General features: G+C 33.9%; 3 protein-coding genes across 6 annotated transcripts in view; 1 reads left to right on the top strand and 2 right to left on the bottom strand.

The window, feature by feature from the left end:
* The first annotated feature begins 770 nt into the window (after positions 1 to 770).
* Positions 771 to 2,940, top strand: LOC125055753 (serine/threonine-protein phosphatase 6 catalytic subunit). Its single transcript, XM_047658314.1, has 6 exons — positions 771 to 1,049; positions 1,195 to 1,340; positions 1,419 to 1,560; positions 2,108 to 2,265; positions 2,421 to 2,533; positions 2,678 to 2,940. The coding sequence occupies exons 1-6, from the start codon at positions 882 to 884 to the stop codon at positions 2,866 to 2,868; spliced, it is 918 nt and encodes a 305-aa protein (XP_047514270.1). The 5' UTR covers positions 771 to 881; the 3' UTR covers positions 2,869 to 2,940.
* A 606-nt stretch (positions 2,941 to 3,546) lies between these two features.
* On the bottom strand, positions 3,547 to 7,858 carry LOC125055988 (eukaryotic translation initiation factor 3 subunit I). Its single transcript, XM_047658792.1, has 5 exons — positions 7,698 to 7,858; positions 7,369 to 7,595; positions 7,156 to 7,288; positions 6,102 to 6,269; positions 3,547 to 4,082 (listed from the first exon to the last, which is right to left on the bottom strand). Exons 1-5 carry the CDS (start codon positions 7,698 to 7,700, stop codon positions 3,624 to 3,626), a joined length of 990 nt encoding a protein of 329 aa, XP_047514748.1. The 5' UTR covers positions 7,701 to 7,858; the 3' UTR covers positions 3,547 to 3,623.
* A 1,604-nt stretch (positions 7,859 to 9,462) lies between these two features.
* LOC125056020 (hormone receptor 4) overlaps positions 9,463 to 25,666 on the bottom strand; it is a 65,125-nt gene continuing 48,921 nt past the window's right edge. For 3 of the 4 annotated variants that reach the window (XM_047658831.1, XM_047658830.1, XM_047658829.1), the window contains 7 exons: positions 24,604 to 24,708; positions 18,949 to 20,052; positions 18,662 to 18,873; positions 18,198 to 18,593; positions 17,167 to 17,359; positions 13,657 to 13,772; positions 9,463 to 13,446 (listed from right to left, as the gene is read on the bottom strand). In XM_047658831.1, the coding sequence (XP_047514787.1) occupies positions 13,366 to 13,446; positions 13,657 to 13,772; positions 17,167 to 17,359; positions 18,198 to 18,593; positions 18,662 to 18,873; positions 18,949 to 20,052; positions 24,604 to 24,703 (2,202 nt within the window). In that variant the 5' untranslated portion in view covers positions 24,704 to 24,708 and the 3' untranslated portion in view covers positions 9,463 to 13,365. Of the gene's footprint in view, positions 13,447 to 13,656; positions 13,773 to 17,166; positions 17,360 to 18,197; positions 18,594 to 18,661; positions 18,874 to 18,948; positions 20,053 to 20,759; positions 21,045 to 24,603; positions 24,709 to 25,666 lie in introns of those variants that run through there. The other variant, XM_047658832.1, reaches the window with a different exon arrangement.

Genomic DNA, 25,666 nt, shown 5'->3' with positions numbered 1-25,666 from the left:
GTATAGAACCATAGTCCGTCTACGATAAAACAAAATCACTTTACGACAGGTGTGACAAGCTAATAACGAATTCGTATGGTGATCCCATAAGCTTGGGAACGTCTAGTCTGTCGGAACTCAGATGGGTCGTTGTGAACGTTGAGAATAATTTGGCGCAATTTTTGGAATTATTTTTGAAATATGATATTCTAAGCTTAAAGATCTTGAAGAAGAAAAATAACATTATATGATTCTGAAAGAGAAATTGTAGTAGAAGCTATCGTTTATGAAGCTGAAGCTGCTCGTGCAGAAAGAGGTAAATATAATTATGCAATATAAGTTTAATACAATTGATTTTAGTTTATATTCAACAGCTATTTATATATTTTTCCTGAATAATGGATAGCATAACCTAACTCAATAAGTAAACGATATTTATCATCATTACTAATATATATATTTAGTAAATTTATTTTATTTGTTTATTTTAGAATTTACATGAACGCCCGAAACGCTCCATAATCCATTCCACTTGAGGTAACGACAGTAACATTCAGAATCAAGTGGAATGGGGAAATCAGCGGTCGTGAGCGTGAGCGTTGTGAACGCTTAGTGGAACGCACCAATGGTCGAATGTATAAGGCAAAAAGCACGAATTATAAAAATCTTATTCTTGACGCTGGCTAATGCACAAACCTTGCCAGAGCCATATAAAAAAAAAGTTGTAGGATCGATATAAATAGATGTCGCCACAAAAAACGGTGTGACAACTGACAAGCATTCTAAGATTCTTACCTCTGAGTTCTAACTAACTCTTTTCTGTGGATTTCATTTGCCTATTTCCAAATCAATTGCATTGAACGTAGTTTCATATTTAAATTGTAAAACAATCGTAAATAAATATGATAGCAGATGTAGACAAGTGGATTGAAATTGCCAAAAGGTGTAAATATCTCCCAGAAGACGATTTGCGAGAGCTGTGTAATATTGTTTGTGATCTTCTTTTAGAGGAGCCGAATGTACAACCGGTACAGACACCTGTAACTGTTTGCGGTGATATTCACGGACAGGTATTTTATTGGTATACTCTTGTTACAACGTGCAGTATATAAAGATTAAAAGTTGAGAATAAGAAGTGCCCGAACAGTTGATTTCTGGCCAGTTACATTTATAACAATAACATCTGATACGTGCGAATTTATTTATTGATTACAGTTCTATGATTTAGAAGAACTTTTCAACATTGGTGGACAAGTACCAGAAACACAGTACATATTTATGGGAGACTATGTAGATAGGGGGTACTATAGTCTTGAAACACTTACATTATTAATGGCATTCAAAGCTAGGTATCCAGATAGGTGAGAATTTGTATTTGTAGTGATGAATGAGGCATTTGCTTTCAGTACTATTCAAATCTTCATTCTCTTAATCTTTAGGATAATTCTATTGAGAGGAAATCATGAAACATGTCAAATAACAAAAGTTTATGGTTTCTATGATGAGTGCTTAAACAAATATGGAAATGCAAATGCCTGGAAAGACTGTTGCAGGGTTTTTGATCTTCTTACTGTAGCGGCTGTAAGTAGTTTTTTTACAATGAATTCTTTTTTATATCTCCCTCAGTTATGCAGATTCACAAGTATCCATACTACCAACTTTAATCAAATAAATGTGTACCTTCAATTTGATTTCATGTGTGCACTAACATGTCTATATTGATTTTTGTTACTTAATAAGTTTAATTTATTTTTGTTTGTTTGTTGTTTATAAGTACTTGACATTATGTATTATTCTATAACAGGAAACAATTTTCTTCATACATCCATTATCTGAATACCTAGCAATAATTAAGTCTGGTTAATCGAATCTCAACTGTAGATAAGTTTCATCAACATTTTAACTTGTTTCAAACTTTTATGTTGTATATTATTTAAAATTCTTATTAAAAATAATTTATTTGAGTAAATCTAGTGTGAAATATTTGAAGATAATCAAAGTTTTTTCAAGCATAAGAGAAGAATAAGAATAATAATAATAGATTCTTATTAGATGTAGTTTTATATCTGACGGATTATGCTTAATTTGCACAACAAGGAACTTGAAAATGTGTTAATCTGCTTTTCAGTTGATTGATGAATCTGTCCTTTGTGTGCACGGTGGTCTCTCTCCTGAAATATCTATGTTGGATCAAATCCGTTGTATTGATAGAAATCAACAAATACCTCACAAGGGTGCATTTTGTGACTTACTGTGGTCAGATCCTACTGAAGATGATACTAAATGGTAAGATCATGTAAGACAATCATGTAAGTGTTATCTGAACTTTTACAGAATAGATTTCACAAAAAAATATTTTTTTGCTTGCATGAGGTGTTTATTAGCAAAACTGATGTTAATTTAGAGTAGACAGTAGTTGTGCAAATTATTTAAATTCACAGGTCAGTAAGCCCTCGTGGTGCTGGATGGCTCTTTGGGAGAGTGGTCACAGAGCTTTTCATGAGCTATAATGATCTCACTTTAATATGTAGAGCACATCAGCTAGTAAATGATGGTATGTATGAATTTTGAAAATATAATTAGATGTGTACATTTTGACCATTGGGACCTTTTTTTATAAAAGGAAGTATTTTTTGCCTTTTCACTAAATTTGCTTTAAATTAGTAATTATATGCTCTCATTCATTTAATGTTTTCAGGTTATAAATATATGTTTGACCAAAGATTGGTCACCATTTGGTCAGCACCAAATTATTGTTATAGATGTGGAAATGTTGCATCAATTATGGAATTTAACAGTGTGAATGATAGGAATGCTAAACTTTTTAATGCAGTGCCCGACAGTGAAAGAGAAGTCCCTCCACAACAAGCAACACCCTATTTTCTGTAAAAAGTTTAGTCTAGTACCTATTTGTTAATTATTCCATAAATGTAATTTTGTACAATAAATGTGTTTATTATTGGACTTGTTTAGTACTTATAGACTACAAGCCCATGAAAAACCTGTGAAATGAACCAACGTGAATAATGCTTAGAAGGCTGTTACTATATCAGAAAATAACTCTGAGCACTATGCCGTCACTTCTGAGCGGTACATGTGAGTACGTGAGTGAATGGAATTTCTCAGGTACAAATGAGGAATTTCGACTAATTATATATGTACGGCTTTGTTATAGTGTATAGATGATTAAAAATAAATGTCGAAAAACCTAGTGGCGTACTAAAGTGATGGTACCGGAAGTCGGTGCAAATTTTTAATTCGACGATAGTTGCAGACTGAAGCAATATAGGTAATTTATTACTGTACAGCATTTGTGTAATTCCTTTTGGACACATATACAGATACTTTATCCGTAAACGCCGTACATATTTCCAGCAGAGCGGTCGAAAGCCAAGGGTAGCAAACCCTACACCTATATACCCTAATATCATTGTAAAATGCAACGGCAACATGTTCAAAATATTATTTAACACGGACAATAATGTTAAATAATTATGCCCTCAAAAAATTATATTACAGAAATGACGGCTGAACTTTGGAAGTTTTGTATAAAGTAAAAGACTATTGTGTTTATAATATTATTTATGATATAATGATCTATAGAGCAACAAAGAAAGTTTTACAAAAAACAATTCAGAGTAGTTTTAGTCTCTATTATAATCAAAAGTATAATCGAAATAGGCTTGGTCAAAACTCTGCACTCGCACATAACCATCTTCTCCACCAGATGCATAACTCCGACCATCTGGGTGGAATGCTAAACTGTTAATGGGCCCGAAGTGTCCCTTGACTCTTCCAAACTCTTCTTCAAAAACAAGATGGAAAAAGCGAGCATCAAATTTACCCTGTCTTGTAGAGGTTGTTGTTACTTCCATAGCATCTTGACCTCCACCAAGTACAACATGATCTAATATTGGACTAAGGGCTGCTGAGTTTACTGGACGTTCTGTTTTATATTCTTTCAATAATTCTAAAGAGCTTGTGTCAAATAACTTTGCAGTTTGGTCCTTAGAGGCTGTAATAAACATAGTACCATCTCTGGATAGCTGCATGTCATTTATTTGACGACTGTGTTCTTTAATCGAGTGTATTTTTTTTCCAGTCTGAAAAAGAATTAAAATATAATTATCCTGAGCCTGTTTATTGAATTTAACAGATCTTGATGTTAAGAGCTTAAAGTTTTAAAGCATTAATCCAATAAAATAAAAATAAAATAAAATATGTTTATTATGGAACATAAGATACATGTATCACTTATTCCACGTCATTAAATTTGAAGGCATCCCTACTCATCGGCAAAGAAGACAGAGGGGGTAGGCCGAGAGAAAAAGCCGGCGTAAAAAACTCTCGGTACTCTTTTAAAACAGCAAATCATCAAACAACACTTATTTAAAACAAATATCGCAAATGAATTAGAAGTAGCCTGTCTAGCACTAGTCCCAGGCCCTTTTATCAACTAGATAATCGTTGACTTTATAGTAAGCCTTTTTACACAGCTTTTCTTTAATACATTTCTTAAATTTATTGAAAGGCAGTGATAAAAGAGCCTCTGGGATTTTATTAAAGAAGAGTATCCCTTTCCCCAAAAAAGAATTACTAACTTTAGATAGTCTAGTACGGGGAAATTGCAGCCTGCGTTTGTTCCGTGTATTAACATTGTGCGTATGTTCTATTCTAGTAAACTTATCACTATTTTTGTATACATACATAATATTTTCATAAATATATTGCGAGGGAAAGGTAAGTATATTAATTTCCTTGAATTTATCTCTAAGAGATTCCCTACATTTTAAATTATAGATTGCACGAATAGCCCTCTTCTGCAGGATGAAAATAGTTTCAGCATCAGCAGCATGACCCCATAATAATAAGCCATAAGTCATTAAGCTATGAAAGTAACTAAAATAAACAAGTCTAGCTGTATCGACATCAGTAAGTGAGCGAATTTTTTTAACCGCGTAGGCTGCAGAACTAAGTCTCTTCGCCAATCCGTTAATATGAGGGGACCACTGAAGTTTTGAATCCATGGTGATTCCGAGAAATACAGTTGTATCATCCAGATTCAATTCCTCACCGTTTATAATTGGTCTAGTATCCATAACCCTTGCATTTTTTGCACAAAATTTAATGCATTTTGTCTTTTTTGCATTAAGTAGAAGGTTATTCATACTAAACCAATGGACAATCGAAGACAGAGCATTGTTGACATCGTCAAAATTTGTTATTTGTCGTTTGATTTTAAAAATCAAGGACGTGTCATCAGCAAACAAAACTATCTGATGTTTTCTCTCTACCATGAAAGGTAGATCATTTATATAAACAAGAAAGAGGAAAGGGCCAAGAATTGAGCCCTGTGGTACCCCCATATCTACTGCCGACCCAGAGGACCTCTTACCATTCACTTCAACCTTCTGAGTTCTTCCGTGTAAATAGGAAGTCAGAAGATTCAGTGCGGTATTCTTGATGCCATAGTGACGGAGTTTCCCGATTAAGGTCTCGTGTTGGACACAATCAAATGCTTTGGATAAGTCGCAGAAAACACCTAAAGCGTCATGCGACTCCTCCCAAGCCTTAACTATATATCTATATAACTCAACACCAGCATCGGCTGTCGAGCGACCTTTGGTAAAACCGAACTGATTATTATGTAATAATTTGTTTACGTTAAAATGACATACCAGTTGATTTAATATAATTTTTTCAAATATTTTACTACAAGTAGGTAGTACGGAAATTGGTCTAAGTTACTGGGGTCGGACATACTACCTGCTTTAAATAAAGGAATAACTTTACTATGTTTCATTAGATCGGGAAACTCGCCACTTTTATTGTTGAAAATTATAGCTATATGGGGAGCAATTACATCAATTATGCTACTAATTATTTTTACAGAAATACCCCAAAGATCGGTAGTGTTCAATGCAATATTGATCTGCCCAAACTTAGCAAGTAATGTTTTATTATGATAATATTAAACTATATTTCATGAACAAATAAATGTTAACTGGTTCTGTCCCATTTCTACCAAGATGAAATTTTTACTGTAGTATTAAAATACATATGTTATTGTAACATTCATACATCCTTACAAAGTTTTTACTATTAAATTTAATTATACATACTCTTAAATCCCATTGGATTAAATCACCAGCTTCATGGCCAGTAATTATTGTCTCATCAAGTGTTCCCCAAATCATAGAAGTCACTTTGGAGTCTGTGACTTCCCATTTTAAAATTGATGATGCAGATGAGATTGAATCATCAATAGTTCTAGTGTCAATGATAAATACCTGGAAGATAATATATTTTTTTAAGTCTGAAATTGAATCTTTAATAAAATGTAAAAACCAAAAAAATTAATTGTATAATCACAAAAGTACTCAGGAAATGCATTATATCATAATATACATTTTTATTTTATTTTATACATAACGGACTAATATTTCAAATTGTGGTATCAAGTACAGTATTAACTATATAACAACACTCAAGGGACTGTGCCTATTTTGATGTTACAAAGAGTTACTTAAGTGTATTTTTTTTTTTTAATTTAAAATTATTTTTAAAAAAAAAATATGTTATTTTTTCTCTTCCCTCCGTATAACGAATATAATATAATAACTCTCTATAATGAAAAAATAATGCTTGGTCCCTTGAAATTACATAAAAACAAATCGTATTTGAATGCTATTGAATGCAATGCCTGTTATGTTTGTACTGTACCAGTAGTTAGGTTGTATTTTTAATTCATATCTTGCTATATTGAGGCATCTTCGTGATGCAAGCATGCGCAATATGAAAAATAAAAGAAGGGATTTCTTGGATAGTTTGGTATGTATGATGAGTACTGACAGTAGAGTTTATTTCTCACTAGGACAATAAAGCAACAATACAATGTACACAGCTCCGCAGTTTTAACTAAATTGGCAACTTAAAAAGTACTTTTTAGTATTTAATTGTGGTCATTGTTGAGGGTGGGTGTAATCTATGTAGAGTGTATCAATGTATGGAAGACAAGCTAAACCAACCATAGCCGAGTGATTTTGATGCTTTAGTGGGTTTGTTGTATTATTAAGAGACAATGCATGGAGTTTACACTGTATTTGACTTCATTAAGCAATAAATATTTTTATAAATATTTTGGGCATTAAAAAATAACAATGATTTGACATTTACCTCGCAAGGATGACCCATAGCTTTGTCAGTAGTGTAGGCAGCTTGGTAGGCACTGTAGCTGAAGTTACATGTGCGCACTGAAGAATTTGTTTTTATTGTAGCTATGTTTTTTCCAGTTTCCAAATCCCAAAGTCTAAAACATTAAATAAAATATTTATTCAACTGTTACAAGAAATAATGTGAATTTCTTCTTATAATTAAATGTAAACTGACCTGCACGAGCTGTCACCACCCCCAGTGATCAGATGAATACTCTGCCAATCAACATCAAGGCACCATACCACTCCACCGTGCCCATTAAAAGTACCCAAGCGCTCACCATTAAGTGACCACCAAACATTAGGCTTGGAATCTTTTGCAGCGGAAAATAGCAAATCTCCTTCACGATTGTATTTAATTTGTGTTATTGCACGTTCGTGCCCTTGCAGCATTAGAGGTTTCTGTAATGACACGATACATGGAAATTAATTCGAGGTATACTCAAACAAATTTTATATTCTAATCATGATTGTCACTAGAAACGATATGAAACATTTTCTTACCATTTTTCAACTTTATTATAATCAAATAAAGAATATTTATGAGTAAAATTTTGATTCCTCCAACATGTGGCAGACCGCAAAATTAGGGAACAAGCTATTAGCTAAAATAAAAATCACAATTCACAGATTAAATTTTATGTCTATTGCCATTATCCACAGGTAAAGAACTGTTTAACAAGAGAGTAGTGACAGGTGTCATTGTGATACAGGAATCTATATGAAATTTTGTTAAAGTTTCACTATATATTAAAATCCCAAAAAATAAATCACTTCATACTACAAAATTTGATATTTTATATTTAACCTGCATTTTTCTAACATTGCCTTGTATAGTCCTTTTCATGAAAGAAGTCCCCCAGACGCGGCGCTGCAATCGCATGTCGTAATGTTGGCATTTATGAGTAAAAAAGTTACCTATTTTATTTACATTTAGCAGATGTAATTTATCAAATAATACTATTTTCTGCATACTTCGATGAAACAATATTTCTGTTATGTAAAAAGTATATTTTTATTTACTTATATTAGCGGTGAAAAGATGAGAAAATAGGGTAAAGAAAAGCAATACAATTTTTTATTCAGAGTTTTAATGCATAATTGTTGGGTTACAATTTTTTTCGAAATACACGCCGCTGTTATACCTTCGTTTGTAATTCTTGTTACAGTTTTCTCTGACACACCTGAAATTAAATTATGAACAATTAAAAATAATAGTAACTTTAAGTTTATAATGCTTATGTAATATGTAATATATGTTTTAATTTCAGTTACCTAGTTTCATCACGTTATGTATTTGTTCAATTTTGTCGCAAAAACGAATTTATATCATAAAAGTCCCATCAATACAGCAAAAAATTATTAAATGACAACTCTAAAAAGTACCTGTTATGGCGGCAACTCTCTATTAATTATTAAAACACCTTGATTCTTATGTTCCGCTTCACAGAACTCTTTCACCTTTAATATAATTTCTCGAGCCGAACTTTTTACAACTTTTGGCATTGTAATCAATCTTTAAAATGCACTAAGCTAGTTAAAAATTCACAAAAATCTACCACAAGGTACTTTTTAGAGTTGCCATTTAATAATTTTTTGCTGTATTACTTGGACATGGCATTTCATGGACCCCCAAATTTTTTGTCGTTGACGTAGACCCCTTGCAGGTTGTCATAGACTCCTAGGGGTCGATATAGACCACTTCGGGAATCACTGACTTAGACGGAACTCCGGCAGCCAAAATTACTTGGGGGTTCCAATCAAGGTCCCCCGAGATTATGTATGATAATCAGTATCGTCAAATTCAGGCGACGTATTTCTAATTCCAACCCAATAGGTAGTAAAAAGTCACCTGGAGAGGCCCGATCGAAATAATGACTTTTCGTCAGCGCTTTCCCATGATTACGCTGCGGATATTGAGAGAACTACATCGAACACGCATACGAAAAGTCGGGATCAGTATCGCTGTTCTTATTGGATGTTACAGATTACGGGAGCAGATTTGATCTGTGGTGAAATGCCTGTCTAGTTTTAATGAAATAATTATATAATCTCAAAATTCTTGAGCTCTCGGTCCAATCTGATAATTTATCTCTTAAAATTATTTGGTTTAGTTCTTTAGGTATTATTGAAATTTGAAGTTGCTTTATCGGCTCAAACAATTGGTTGGTGCTCGCGATTTCGTCTGTTTATTGATCAATCAAATTATCAATTGTATTACTTAATTATTGGACTACTTTCAAAGCTTATGCAAAAAATAAAGACAAAATTATTTCACATACATTTTATTTTCTTAAGTTATTAACCATTGATTTCCAAGAGTACAACTAAAAAACAAATTAAAGTACAAACACGTTTTGCATTGCTAACTAAACACAACTGTAGGTAACTTCTCTTGGCAAACCAGTACACAATCTTAACTTTACCAGGCGCACCACTCGAACGAGTCAGAGTTCTAAATACATCAAAAACAGTCAGTTAACTTGGTCGAATAACAGCCTTTTCCATCGAGAACAGTACAGCAGACAGCTAATGTGATTTTCTACAGTTAAAAGTTACTTAAAAATAACTACTGAAAGCGATAAGTCTTGAAATTGAGCGAGCCCAACTATTTACGTAAACACTCAATGAATCATTAATCTGAGGCACTTTTATGAGACTGCGTGGTGAATATATATATGGTGTTTTTTACGTAAAAAACGAGTAACATGAAGCGAACGTGTTTGAGTCAACATAACGAACATGATTATGTAAAACATGGAGTATATAACTTGTAGTAATAAATGTATATAATATGTAGACATTATTATATGCCTTAGGACTTGCTCATATGTGACATGTAATTACAAAAACACTTGATCAACGTTTCCAAATATATAATATAGAGAATATTATGGTTTACAATCGCTTGTTTTGAAACTATTAAATTATATTATAATGTAATGTACAGTTAACCCTCCATTTTACCGAAATACGTACATGAAACGCTATACACAACAATCTTACTCTAAAATGTGAAAATATGTCGTCAATCCTACAATATCTTATGAATTGTAGGGATGTCAAATGCAGTTTTGAAACTTATAAATACATTAACATCATAAGCTAAGATTAATTAATTTATCAGTCAAATTATTTTTCGCAATAATATCTAGGCAATATGCACACACGATTCAAGATTGTCAAAACGTGTACAAGTATTTGAATATAAGAAGTTAGTCTATACTGTTATACGCCGTGTATAATACAACAATTATATTTATAGAAAAATACATAAATAATGCCATAGAAAACATTTCTTACAAATGGTTATAAAAGACAGAATTTTAGTATTCGATTACTAATCAAAGGTACCAATTCCGATGGTAGTTCTACAAAGCAATAACTATAACGGCCTGAAATTTTGTTTATCTAACGCAGTATTAGAAAGCAGATTACTGATTACTTCTGGTAGGTAATTTAATGTACTAAAATATAGCCTCAATAGGCTTTCACGTCCTACTCTAATTAGGTACTCGCCAGTAATGCGCCAATTTTCTCATTAATACTATCCTTTGTACAACACAAATAACGTTCTTATATTCTAATTATCCTTTGATACATCGCCATTAATTTCCTGAATAAACTATTTTACTAACAAAATAAGTGTCAATTCTTATAATATTAACGAATAAGACGAGCGAACAAGTCGCGGTTATTCTAACTTGATACATGTTAAAAATCTATAAAGGCATCCTTACCTCAGACTTTAGATTCAACACCGTCGTGTTGATGGTGTTTTAAGAACTAATTATTAGATTAAGTTATATATTAAATTAATATGCATTAGTCAGAATGTAGATAAGCCTTTTTATGGACAAAATTACAAAATCCAAAGCACCATTTTGTTAGGATAATGAATGTTCGCCAATAGTGTGCCTGGATCTATTGAATTTGTTTGAAATATCGGGCGATTTCGATATTTTGTCGCTGTTTCAATTTATAATATATCTAATTATTAAATAAACAACAACATGACTTTAGGCATAAAATGGCAGTATTTTTAACTGGTTGTTTTTTTTAATATGTACAAAATGTATCCTAAAACTTAACTAATGGTAACACGATGAGGAACGGACGTAAGTCGCTCATTCAGGTAACAGAATTTCCTAATTTATTTATACAAACAATTTTTACAGTATTTACGGATTTATGTCAACAACGTTACGATATTTTTAATGAAAGCTGGTTAATTAATGAAATGTGTGATAATGAGTTCGAAGTGAACTAAAAAAGGGGTCGTTTAACTCAAAACAGTTGGACTTCATGATTTAATTATGAGAGTAATGGTCAATGTATGATTGAAAATGTTGATGAAATAATGTTATAAATATATGGGATGATTGATGTATTAATATGTCATAAAAATCTTTTAAACGTAGCCAAAATTTTTAACCTAGAACCTAAGTCCCTACAACGAACTTTTTGGTTGTATTACTTAATTTTAGGTTGGCATAAACCGCCGCTAAAGCTAATGGTAACTGTTCACCGTTGTTGGAACGTTTTTACACTATTTTATAGTTAACAATATGAAGTAAACAAGGAGGCAGTGATTATTGACAGTGTATGTTAGGTTTTCGAAAAGTTCTTAAAATAATTTATCCGGCGCAATAGTGACAGAAAAGTTAGATTTTCGCTGAAGTTTTCGAAGGTTTTACAGAATTGTATCACCAATGTTGACCAAATTTTATTTTTGAGTTTAATATAATTTAAATTACTAACAGACAAATATCCTTTAGCAACTTATAATTCGTACAGAAAAAAAGTTTTTGCGTGTCACTATTATACCGGATTTTAGTTATGCCTAATTAATACAATGATTTTATGACTAATGTGTGGTATATTACATCCCTACATATAATTATGTACTTATCAGGTGATTTAATCATAATTATGTATCATGACGACAAATGTTAAAGAAAATGTTAGTTTAATGGTATAAATAGTTACAGTGCTATTAAACTATCTGATCATAAAGTTGACAGTATAAATGTTCATCACTGGGTCAGATATGTTTATAGCACTTGTTGTGAAATGATTGGGTTAATAACTACTGAATTGTGTTAGCAAACCACGCAGTCTGTGTATTTAAATTTGAATCGAAGGAAAACTATTTCATTATTTTGCGTGGATTCAGGTTTGTGTGCAACGGACTGGACATTTAAGAATTGAGAACTTATTTAAATTGAACACATTAACATTATACAATAGTAAACGGCAAAACGTATTTATGAAATAATTTTACGGATACGTAAAGCTATGAAAGGTCGTTCAATATACAGTACATTTTATCTTAACTTTCGTAAGTATTACACGTTACAGTTACATGCGGTTCAAGGGTAAAGATCAAAGGAAAGTTTGCACAATTTTATGCGAAGTCTTTGCAGTAAAAATGCATATCTTGTGACTAAGTATAAGTTTAGAACGCGAGCTGCGCCAAGTTCCTATATAAGTTAGGATTAAACAGTACAATTGTATACAAGCAGTCTTGGTAAACACTGAGAATAAGTCCTTAGTGCTACTATCATGAATAAGTCATACAAAATTAAACTAAATTTTTCCGATAATACACACCCAGTAAAAAATAAATCTACCGGTTAAACTCTAGATATAAAATGCAAACTAAAACAGCAATATTAATTTACAAAGAAACAACTCCTAAAAACAACGACTAACCTATCAAAAACTTATTCTATATTTACAGGAATATATTATGCAGTTCTCCGATTGACAAATTTAAATAGCAATATATATTCTAATTAACACTAAGTAGTATACACTACCACGTATAAAACACGCATTCAAGTCCCTTACTAAAAATAACTATTAATCATAAATCAGTCTGTCAATTGGGACGTTATAATTTTTCACCCATCACACACATATAACGTCTACACTCGTCGCACAATCATTGAAGAATCGCGAAATAAATCGTCCATAAACGGCAACAACACGGTTTAAAGGGTTTGTTAGAGGGAAAGTTCTAGACCGCAGTGTTCAAACAAGTAGGAACATTGCTAGGTGCGTTGGTGAACACAGGTGGTGGACGCGAACCGCTTCATAAGACAAGGGCGCGGCGGGAGCGAGGTTGTCGCTCATACATCGAGAACTACAAACCCTGCTCGGCCATATACTATCTGATTTCAGCTGAATTTAGCACGAACGGCACGTAGAACATTTTGCTTTCTAGTAACAAGTTCGCCGCTGCCTGTATCTGAAAGTGAACCAATTGTTAGGAGCTTTCTATTTCAAACCAACTTTCTCAAGTGATTTATCCCTGTGCTTGAAATAAGACCACTCATTCAATGTTGCAAATGGATATACGATTTAATAATTTATATGCAAAACTTCATTAAAAAAATGAAAGTCTGGTGGTGCAACCACTCAATGAATTTTATATATTGAATTTTATATGAAAATGTACCTCCGGTATTCTTGCGAATAATTCTTGTAGTCTACCAGGGTGATGTGGCGCAGCATGCTCTAAATAACTCCGTAGAACTTGCACATATCGATCCTGAATTCCCTCCAACTCAACTTCTGAAAAAAAAATAGAACATCATAAATAATCAATAACGATTCTTGAAAACATGGAGGGGTGGACCAAATACGGTATCTAATTATCTTGGTAATGCTTGTACATTAAACATAAAAATTACACGGTAATTAATTTTGCAGTTCTAAATTAGTAACCCTATTCGCCACTAGATGACGCTCAAAGACGTACGAAGACCAATGCCAGCGTGCGGTGCGGCGGTGACGTCACTCGCTCAGTAGGTCACTCCGATAGCGGGGCAACGACCGCGGCTAGCCGTTGACCTCCGCGCATTCGAGCTCCTCGCGTCCTCACTCACTATAACTATCTCTCTCACACGCGTGCGCTTTTCCATACGTATTAATTACGTTACGTATAAATACGTATTTATTTGAAATTTTCGGTATTAACGTTCAAATGAATGATTTTTAATTGACGAATCTCGTTAAAAATTTTGGTCAAACAGTATTTTTGTCCTTGACAAAGAGTCTAAGCGAGAATATTTTATAATTTTGCAATCACTTCGTAGTTTATAATTACGTATCAAACGTGTTTGTGAACGTTACACAATAACGCTGACAGCGAGTTAGCACGGCTAATCTGCTTTTTTTCACCGCTAGCAAAAGAGAAAGTTCCCTTCCGCATCTCACTTTTCGCTGAGAGTGAAATGCTGTCCCGTTCGACTGACGTAACTTAGCTAACGCATTGTGCTGTTGCGCTCTTCGTTACGGTTATAAATCTTGGCAGTGAGATTTTAGGTACGTGTATAGAATACGTCTTTTGCCCTCGGCAACAATGTTTTTCCGGACTGTTTTTTAAGAATCTTATAACTGCATAAATAATAATGAAATATTACTTAATTGATTTATCAAGACTTATCTTTAAAACATATTTTAAAAAGTTTTTTGCGTGAAACCGTTACATTTAATTAAATTAATCAATTATTTGTTTCAATTAAAATGCCAAGACACATGGCGGCGTTGCTATAATGGATTAGTACGTGTTCATAACGTAGGTACTATACAGTTATATACGCCAACGCGCGGTACGTTGCGCAAGCGCTTTCCATTTCACTTCAACGATGCTCTTAATGTACCTACATAAAAGTTTGTTCCTTCTAATATTTCTAAATAAAAATTTTATTGCTTTTAATTTTCTCGCATTTGAATATTTTGTTGATTATTTGATAGTATTAAGTATCGTAAATTTAATGAATAAAGTGGATGCATAAAATTTAAGGAATTACATAGAAACCATAAATCACGGACCAAGGCGGCGTTTCATTGCAAGCGTTGAAAATAAATTTAAAACATAACGAGCGCTGACCCAGTTGCGATAATGCAGGATGTCATATTTTCATTACGTTGGGAATATGCTATATCGGTAAGCTAGTTTTCTTTTCACGTTCTAATAATTTTTCATTAACTTGCGATATTTACGTTGAGTGTAAAAAAATAAAATTAATTAATAAAATTATTAATTATTATTTTATAATTATTAATTATAAAATTATACGATGAATTTAATGTTTTAGTTCTTCAAAAGTGGCAGAGTTATTGGTGGTGGTAGAATTACAAGTATACCACTCCGCATCCTATCAGTTTGAATTCTTGAAAAGATTCGAAATCTAAATTGAAAAGTAACCTTAAGATTTAACCAAAAATTTATGAATATTGATTAAAATCCGGGTTAAGAGTATGGGACTCCGGGGTTTCCGTAGCCTCCTAATTTCCTCCTACACATTTCCACGTTCAGTTCAGTAATAATTACGGCAGTAAGTTAAAAAAAATCGCTTTGTTTATTATTAGTCATACCTAGGAAAATGGCGCGGTCAGCAGCTAGTTTTAACTTAAATAAGTAATTTACAATCTGCTATTAATATCACATTTACTGATCCTGATATCATTATTTCGAGTAATAACTTAAATTATAACGTACTATAATCGTTTTCAGAAACGTCGCTTGTAAGTGGGTTACTTGTTCCATAAATCATAATGATCTTAACGAACTCATGTCCGAACTCACCAATTGAAAGATGTTTGTGAAATTCAACTCAATATAGGATAATTCTTTTGGTTAATAATGTTTTTCGTGTTAACTAACTTACAACATTAATTCGCATAGTTTATAATAAGTTTGTCCTATTATACAGTCTTGCGTAATTAGTAAACTATCTTCTTAATATATATAAATTACGTGTCACGTTGTTTGTCCGCTATGGACTCCTAAACTACCGAGCCGATATCAATCAAATTTGCACACCGTGTGTATTTTGATCCCACTTAAAAGATAGGATAGCTTACATCTCAATTTATACCCGCAATATTATTTTATTGCAAAATATTTGTTTATTATTTGATAGTCACAATTCTAACAGATGGCGCTGTGTTGAAAGTACCAACGTTTCACATAAGCTACAACTTAATGGCAAAACCACCAAAACAGCATGGTGGACTGGTGTACTCCGCCGTTTCCCATGAAAAGTTTACTACTATGTAATGTATCAAAAATCTTAGCCACAGCAACGCTTGGCCGAGTCTGCTAGTCAATATATAAAACCAAGAGAAGATTAACGAGATTTGATTACAAAATACAAAACCATTTGGTTTTTGAAACTAAAACATTTTTTTAGAAATAAGATATTTAAGGGAACATTGTACAGAATTCATTAAAAATCATTACAACATGCTAAGATTGAAACGCTATTATTGTAATAAGATATTACCCAAAAACTAATGTATATCGAATATTCCGTAAGTCGCAATATCGAGTACTCGTCAAGTGAGTCAACGTCATAGGATGCCTAGCTCGTAACTGACCTACATTAACCGTGGGGCGATGCACCCCTGACTGGTCTATAAGTGGATTACTGCATGTACTATATACTACAAGCATAAATCTATTATGCGGCCTCTTTTATTAACTATTTTAACGCTCATTTAATTGTTAGGAAAAAATATTTTATCGACATCAAAAAAAATTATCTGTTTAATGGCTACCAAAATTTTTTGAATTATCTTAAATCGTTGTTAAAATTTATAAATAACCACATTACTAATTAAATATCTTTTGGGGTTTACAATATAATCTTGTTGAAAACGTTAAACATTATCAAGATACGGAAACAATTCTATTTAAGTAACCTAAAAAAGTGGTTAATTACTATAAGTGGTGAAAGGTTATCCACGAAAAATTAGTACAGCAAGTAAACTTTCCACTATCAATTAATTGGCACTAGTCGTTGAATAACGCACTGATTTTCACAATTTTCTTGATATATATTTATAGAAGATATTTTCAATGAATTCAAAGTATTTTCTACCGGCCAAATTTTCCTATATTTTAACAAAAAGAGTTCACTACTACGCTGCATTTATTTCGGTAAAAATATAAACTTACCCTGATTTAACAAAATGTAGACTTTTAAGCAGACGTACTCCTCCATTCGAAGCTGGATGCGCCTAAAGACACAAGTGATTTGGGTCATCTTCTCTACCACTAAACCCACGTCCAGCCTTAGCTGTTCTAGAGTTATTGGTCTTCCCATGAGTGATGTTAAGCAGTTTTGTAACGTTCTAAGATTTGCGTTAACCTGGAAGAATACAATTATTATAACATTGACTAAGTATTATCTGAGAATGCAAGTTGATTAACGGTGTTTTACACTAATAATTTACGATTTTAGTTTATTTTACTATTTTTGTTTTTCCGCTCCTCGATTATTACATTTACATTGGTCAACATGATGTGAAGTACGCGAAACGTTGATATTATTTAATACTTTGTTAGACATAGAAATACAACGATACATATAATCATTTCTCTAAGTCATTGTAATGCTATTTATATAATATCTTCCATTTAGGTAAATAAATTATTGGATATTAAATATCAACAACGAAGTTATTATCAGATTCTCGTGTTATTGTACGTACAAACAAAAAGTATATAGACTCATTAGCTGTTCACGTAATACTGTAACACATAAGCAAAAGGAAATGCACTAGACAATGAAAACAGTTTTTGTGTAACTACCGCGATTACCGATGCACTTTATGTAATATATGCAATAATTATTTTCATTTATTCACCAAGTTTCTACAGTTATCTATTTGATTTCTTAATTTTTGGTTTAAACACAATTTGAAAATGCGTTTAATAGAGTTTTGCATCTGCATGATTGTTGGAGTGCAGCTGAGACGACTTTCTATCGGTTATGCAACGATGCAGATCACGTAACTGCGCTCGCGCATATGGCGGAAGTGTACAGCGAATGTGACCGCTCGATTACCACTCGAGTGAGGCTAGTTACCGAGATTGCAATAACATTATATCAAATTCTATCGCTAGTTCTATATATGGAAGCAATTTAGAAAGTTACTCTATATTCCATACATAACTATATATAGCAATAATTAGGTTTTACTAACCTCCTGCATAAAATCATGTTCGTGGTCTGATGAAGGTGGCGCATGAGCTAGTTTGCCATGCATTGCTTGATATGCCGCTGTCGTCAATACTGAGATCTCATGCCATTTTTCCATTAATAGTTTTGAATGTATTTCCATAGGAATTTCCATTATGAACGGTAATTTTTTCGTCCAAGCGACCATCTTGTGGACGATTGAATCGCCAATCTTACATAGTTTATCACCTATTTCTGACGTGTCGTGCAGGAGATCAGGTAAATGGCGTACAGTGGCGATGTCTTCCATTGCATCGCAATCGATCAGTGATCTGATCATATGCAGGGCCCTATCTATAGGTATCGCTCGATCTCTCGACGATGACACAGCACTTTCCAGTCTTGCTCTCAAGTGAACCACCTGGACAAAAAATTTTATGCGTAAATCAAAAAGTTTTGTACTTTATGTAAAGTAAAAACTCGACTTACCTCGCTTGGGTTTGTTAAAGCAGTCTTAAGTATGGTCCCATTGACGAGGTTCGGTGGGAGGGGTGGTAAAGGGTCTTTAGGTTTTTCTGGGGGAGACGCCCTACTCGTTGCAGTTGATGTTTTTGGCTTCTTATGTTTCTTGTATTTAACCTTATATAAATTGTACACTGCACCACTATTTCGACCTCCAGGCATACGATCTTCTCGCACGGCTGTAAAGATAAAAGATATAGGTTAAATCAAAGTTATATTTTTACATTATTAATGTAAATGGTAAAATACAATACCTTGTAAAACCATCCCTTGTTCGATACATTTTTTAAAGCGACAATATTGGCATCTATTTCTTTGCGCTTTTGTTATTTCACAGCCTCCATCAGCCACACATGTATATACTCGTCTATTCTGCACAGTTCTTTTAAAGAAACCCTTGCAACCCTCACAAGTTATAATACCATAGTGGAGACCAGTCGCCTTATCTTCACAAATCATGCAGATCATCGGCTGTTCATCTTCATCACGCTCAGCCTCAGGTGCATATGTTCTTAACTCGGGTCGTGGTGCTAAGGGACTTGGATTTGGTACATTTGAAATACCAGGAACTCCTCCAGCAGCAGCACTAAGATTTAAGGCATGTATTTGCTGATGAGCCGGTAATTGGGAAACGTCCCCAGCCCACAATAGTTCCATGTTTAGTCTTGGCCCTTGAGTTCGCCTTAACTCACCTCCTAGATTTAACAAAAGTCGAGCTGCTGATTCTTCACTACATGTGTTAGGATCTGATGCAGGTGGTGTTGGAGTGTGAGAAGCTCCCGGAGATGGTTCTCCGCCAGAAGTAGGTGCAGGAAGAGTCCAGAACATTGTCCGGACTCCACCAGATTCGCCCATAATCACTGCGGGTGCTCCTCTCCATTGTGTCGAACTTCTTGCGCCTTTTGGTTCTAATGGTTGTGGTGGAAAATGACCGCCGATGAGTTCAGGTTTTACCCCATTAATACAAGCTGCGGGAGGCCAATGATTTGGCGATAAAGAGGCGTGGGGACTTGGCGGGGGAGGAGCGAGGGCGCGAGGTCTATAGGAATGCGGGTGATCTGGGGGTGGCCCTTCTAATTTGACAGATGAATAATGGGAGGATGGGGAAGAGTCATGCTTTCCAGCAGAAGAGATTTCAATTTTAATGGGTGCAGGTGCACCTTCAAACTTAATGACGGAGTTAGGTGGGGCGGAGCGAATAACGGTTGGGTGGCAGGCTGCAGGAGAGGGTGAGGGTGAGCCACCGCCATCAAACACGGGCGGCGGGTGCGGCGGCGTGCTGCAGCCGGCGTCTGCCATGCGCGGCGACGGCGGGCCAGGGTCCGGCGAAGACGTGCTTGTGTCCGCTGCCGACTCGCCTGCAACACCAATCACGATCAACAATAGCCCAAAGAAACTTAGTCTTAAAATGATAAATAGAAACTAGGTGAAATGTCAACGACCGCGCGGTAGTTTAGAGCGGGGTGAGAGGCGGGGACGCGACACTGCACTTCCCGCGCCGCCGACTAGATTAGCCGGTTGCGTCACGATGCGAGTGTTGCGGCCCCGACCACACTGAAAACTAATCCATTAAATGAAAATCTTCTCAAAGTAATTTGTACATACCGGCGTCCATGCAAGTACCTACAATCGATTGTTTAACTTTGAAACCGAATAGTTAACAGATTATATAAGAATGCGGAACACGGAAAATATGGAAAATTTATTGAAAATATAGGAAGCGTGGCCGCGCGTTGCAGTGAACGAACGCGAGATGCGGCGTGGAGCGCGAAGAGAAAGTGAAAGCAGCGCGCGCGCAGATGCAGTGTGCCGCCCGGAAGCTTGAGTTCGTGTTAGTCTACTCACAAAGGAGAACCCTATGTATAATATTGCATAGTAAAAGTAACAATATAATTAATAATTCCTATAAAACACTATAAATCTTACAAATTATAACTATATCATAAACTACCTATCCTGATTTAAACGAATAAAACATTATGTCATAATATTTTGTCCATACGAGAAAGGTAAAAAAGTTATAAATTCCAAATATTAATATGTCACTAGTATTAACTTTACCGACTTTTTACTAAATCCATATGCGTTGATTACCCTTAAACATAGCAATTCACTTGTCTCGTAGCACAAACCGCGTTTATTTCGTCCGCGACATAACGCGCGCGGGAAATTCGGTTGTTTACGCGTGGAAGAAAGTTTTCCAGCGGGCGTCGGGCGTCGGGCGTTAGGCGCAATGAGCCCGACCTACCGCAAGGCTTCTCCCCTCTCCCCCTCCAGCTATTAGGTCACACGGCCGTGCGTGCGAACTGCAACCGCACAATGACTAGTGCACGCGTGCACCGCTCTCGCTTCGAGGACGATCTCTATTTCACTCAGCGTCCTTTGCCACATCATTGGTGGGGACCGATCTTTCTAGCCGCGTGATGCAATTGGCTCTAAGGTCCTAGTCTTGCATAGCTAAACTTTAGTTATTAGTATATTGGTAACCCTGTATTAATAGTTAGACTTGTCCGTTGCAACTTGAGATTTCATGCTACAATTAGGAATCAACATTTCGCTCATAGTTTCATCATATTCCTACAATGCTATTTGGCTACTGCTTCACTGAATTACTTTTTAAACTTGAGATCTAAACTAAAATCACGAAACACAGAGATTGCGTAATAGTCTATTTTTCGATCGCTGCACGAAGGTCGTATGCGGTCATCAACCGAGAAAAGTAGGTCAGTCCTACCCCCTATCTTCCACCCTGACGCCACGTGTCGCTCTGGGGCGACCCATGAGCCCTTAGTCACTCTATTTATAGCGTTACATAACAGACCCGTAATTTCATAACTGTCCTATTATATATTGAAGTATATAGACCTGGGTACGCAATGGCTGTTTAAGTTAACCCTTAAAGTGGGTTCAGGAGGTTTGTTATAGTTTCGGTTATTAGAAAAAAATACTTATTGATTTATATCACTCATATATATTTATATGAGTGGCGTTTCTTATAAGTCATAAATATCTAAGACGTGCAGAAGTTAATTTCTTTAGATTAATACGTAAAATCTTTTTTCTAAGCTTACTACTTTTTCCCATATACAGGTTCGGTCCGTTTGTGTTTCCTAAGTTTCTCATATTTATCGTGATTGGTGTCCCAATAAAACAATATATTCTTTCGTAATATATTATAACTATAAATTTTCGAATTTGATACAAGTTAATGTAAGCGTTGGGTCCATTAACAGTTTTAGAATATGCTATGAACGATATTAGATACTGAGATACGACTGAATGGCACTTTAAAAACAGGTACAATAATTGGCAATGTCAAGAGCATCTAAAAAACTTAAATCAGCGAAACATTTACGCAATGAGGCGTGTCATTTGCACGTTCCTGTTTATCTTAACAAGTAGCACGCGAGGGGTGCGTCATGACGTTTAGATGTGGCGTCATGAAACGTCACTCCCCCGGTTTACGCATGCGTATTTTCACATCACTATCTTGTCAAAACTAAATTATTAAGACTAAATTATTAAGAAATTACGTAAAAATATTTAGAAATATTCTTAGATGCAAATTTATCCAACATAACACAAACACACTTTGAAAGGAAACGCATTTAAGGTATTTTTTTAAATAATGTTTGAGTTTATACACGTTTCATTTTTATACATGTTGTTATGAGTTTAAGAGATTTTTATAACCATATAAAAAATAAGGATATTTTTTTTAAATATTTCGGATTTAAGCGCGATTATTTATGTTATTCATCTATAATGTTTTAATTACACCTTTACCAAACTTTAAGACCTCGATAAAATAAACAAATTGAAACGCTTTTACTTTTTAATATGAGTTTGTAAGTTTCGTTTTCAGTTTCATCACCGAAGCTTACCATGCCCAATTGCCCAGCGATTCTCAGGCACTCGAGCCAAATGTACGGCAATGAACACGTCTTTCACTCTTGTATTATTCATAAGGTCACGATTGCAATTACGATTACTTTCTCGATATTTAAATTTCTCCCTTAAAGATGAAAACGTTCAAAACAGAACGTTACACCATCGTTTGTTTTGTTTTTGAATTTACTTTGAACTTGTTTTTTTGGATACCTACGGGTACTGTATTACTAATACTAGAACTAAATCGTCATTATTATTAAACGTACTCTTTTGTCTGTTTACGTTTTATCTTGGTACATTCGATGTCATCGCATTTTATTGTTTGTTGTTTGGGTTTTTTGAAACGTACTTAAACTACTTATTTTGGCACTCTCATCAAAATGTTTAGTGAATTATCGTATTTAAATAAGACAGTTATATGCTGTACCACAAAACATATATATTAGTTCGAGCAGTTGAAATAGTAGACTTGAGATTGTGCCTTACCAGCGTATTTAGGAAGTGAAATGAATTAAGAATGAATAATAAGTAGATATTACGACTCGTTCGTAACTCGACATTGGAGCGATACGTGTTGAACCGGATTTGTATTCGGCAAATTATTATTTCACGTTTTAAGTGAAAGTTCCATTTCACATCACTTTTACATTATACTCTTTATATTATTCAATGCAAGCTTATGTCTGAGTATAGCAAAATTCTACATTGGAGAATATATAAATTTAATATTCTCTTATAAATTATCATAGTTCACTCACTTTATAATGGATATTTCTTCTTGATGCGCGAAATAAAATAGGCATTAACTATTTTGGTATTGAGACAAATAAAAACAACATATTTGTTTTTATTCATCTTATAAATTAAGCGCAAATAACATGACATTGACTTATCCTTGTAAATTTTAATAGTTATCGCATTTCCTAGTTTAAACCAGTTATTTATACAATAATAATAAATTAAGACTCTATAATATATATACATTTTAGCGACCCAAATTTTTTAGCTTTTTATATTCACACTCGTATAAACTTATAAAAACTATTAAATACTTGAAACGCATTTTGAAAGTTTTTGTAGTAAGAGCCATTGAAACTAATGTCGTGAACGTTTTATTAAAAAGTTTAAAGATATGGTATTAAATACACATATAAAAAAGAAAAATGCAATTATAACATCAGTTCAGCAACTAAGGTTTAAAAAATTAATGACAATAGTAAATTCTATCTTTAACACTATATATTTACTATATTATAATGATTATATTACTAAATTATGGTACTCATTAACTGTCAATGAATGAATTTAAATAGTTTTGCAAAAGTGTTATTGTCGAGGAGATTGCCCTGTAATTTGATTTTATTTCTGTATGTAATGCAATTTAAAACGCTTAAAAACGTAAGCATTATAATCGCAATTGAATCACGTTGAAATGAAAACGAAATTACTGTACGGAGCGCATTCGAAAGTGACTAGAGAATCGTGAGCGGAGTACGGTTTGCTGCGAGAGATCTTTGGAATAACAATACAATTCGTTCCTGACCTTCCACTGATTAATGTGATTCTATTGCTCGAATGTGACATTGATAGAGCGACGGTATGTACAATTACAGGCATACATTTTATCAATAATACGACTAAGAATTTGGTTTAGTTCAAAACGTTTTTGTTTTAATGGATATTTAATCGGATTTTATTACATAACTAATAATAAAGATTAAAAAAAAACATTTGCAATCATATAAATGTGTGGGTCTTCGTAGGTGCAAAGAGCGTTCGTAGCACGTAGCATTGCTACGAAATGTTTACTGGAACTTTCCTTTACAATGCAAAATTGAATGTATCTTCGATATAAATGTAGTTCTTTAACATTTGAAGGCTCTCAGAAATATGTTACAGAAACGGTTATTGACTGACGGCTGATTGCCTGTTTTGAAGAGATCGGCTTTGAAAATGAGTCGCATTGTTGAATGATACACTGGCCGGTTATTATATACAATTCATTATATGCTACTCACCATCGCTACTACATCGGGAGTCAACTTTCCGCCTCTTCAATTTGAGGTCTTGGAACAGACTCATGTTGTCGAGGTCACACGGGCCGCGGCTGAGTGTCATTATTCCTGTTAACAAAAATTATAGTTTTAAATTTTATTCAATGTATTATAGATATTAGTTATTATATACTATTTATAGGATAATAACTCCGTACTACAATTATAATGTAATGAATATGTCAACTAACAGTAATAATCTAAACATCGATTGACGAAGGACAAATTGCAATGCAGCAAAATCGTACGTTCAAATAAAATACAACGCAGTAACCATATTGTTTTATACAGCATGTGTTAATCCCTACATAATATATCATATGCATACTTTGAGTAGTAATCAATAATCGCATACGTTGTAAATCGACGCGTATAGAATCGTGTAGGTACACAATTCAATGTATGTATGAACTTACGTCACCATGACAGTTAACATATATAGACTTGTGAGTAACGTCATAACTTAAATAGCAATGTGCATAAGTGTACATTATTTTAGGTCCTTGACATTGGCACATGTCATGAACTTGAATCACTATATGAATATTTAATTTAATTACCAAATTATTTCAGCTGGTATACCTAAAAATTCATTAAAGAACGACATTTTTAATATGTCGCGTATTTTCAATTCTCCGTCGCATTTCAACAAGTTTTAAATAAGCATTCGGAATATTTTAAAATGCAAGATCAACAAGTTTAATTTACGCAATATCATAGAGAAGTTGAAAACATATTGTAAACTAAATTAAATACATAAAACACTGATTTCAAGGTTTTTTATTTAAATATCTCCAGAGAAGTGTACAGTGTGTCACTGCCTTAAAATTACTAGCACTAATATACGCTGTAATACCGTCATAACTGACGCAGTCGAAATAGTGTACGTAGAAAGGCTCTTACGATGATCAATAAGAAACCACTTTCGTCATACTTTTACGATCATAGATAATTCTGCCGTGAAGAGAAAACGATAAAAATTTCATATCTTAATGTTTACTTGAATATTTTATATAACATACGTAGA

Source organism: Pieris napi, chromosome 14 (assembly GCF_905475465.1).
Source record: "Pieris napi chromosome 14, ilPieNapi1.2, whole genome shotgun sequence".
Taxonomy (NCBI): domain Eukaryota; kingdom Metazoa; phylum Arthropoda; class Insecta; order Lepidoptera; family Pieridae; genus Pieris; species Pieris napi.
The sequence above is the reverse complement of the archived record's forward strand: the minus strand, read 5'-3'. Positions and strand labels throughout refer to the sequence as shown.

Coding starts and splice junctions, on each gene's coding strand:
- LOC125055753 (XM_047658314.1), top strand. CDS start 882: ATGATAGCAGATGTAGACAAGTGGATTGAAATTGCCAAAAGGTGTAAA. Junction 1,561..2,107: donor ATCTTCTTACTGTAGCGGCT/GTAAGTAGTTTT, acceptor TCTGCTTTTCAG/TTGATTGATGAATCTGTCCT. Junction 2,534..2,677: donor ACATCAGCTAGTAAATGATG/GTATGTATGAAT, acceptor TAATGTTTTCAG/GTTATAAATATATGTTTGAC.
- LOC125055988 (XM_047658792.1), bottom strand. Junction 6,270..7,155: donor CTATGGGTCATCCTTGCGAG/GTAAATGTCAAA, acceptor ATTATCTTCCAG/GTATTTATCATTGACACTAG. Junction 4,083..6,101: donor TAATCCAATGGGATTTAAGA/GTATGTATAATT, acceptor ATTCTTTTTCAG/ACTGGAAAAAAAATACACTC.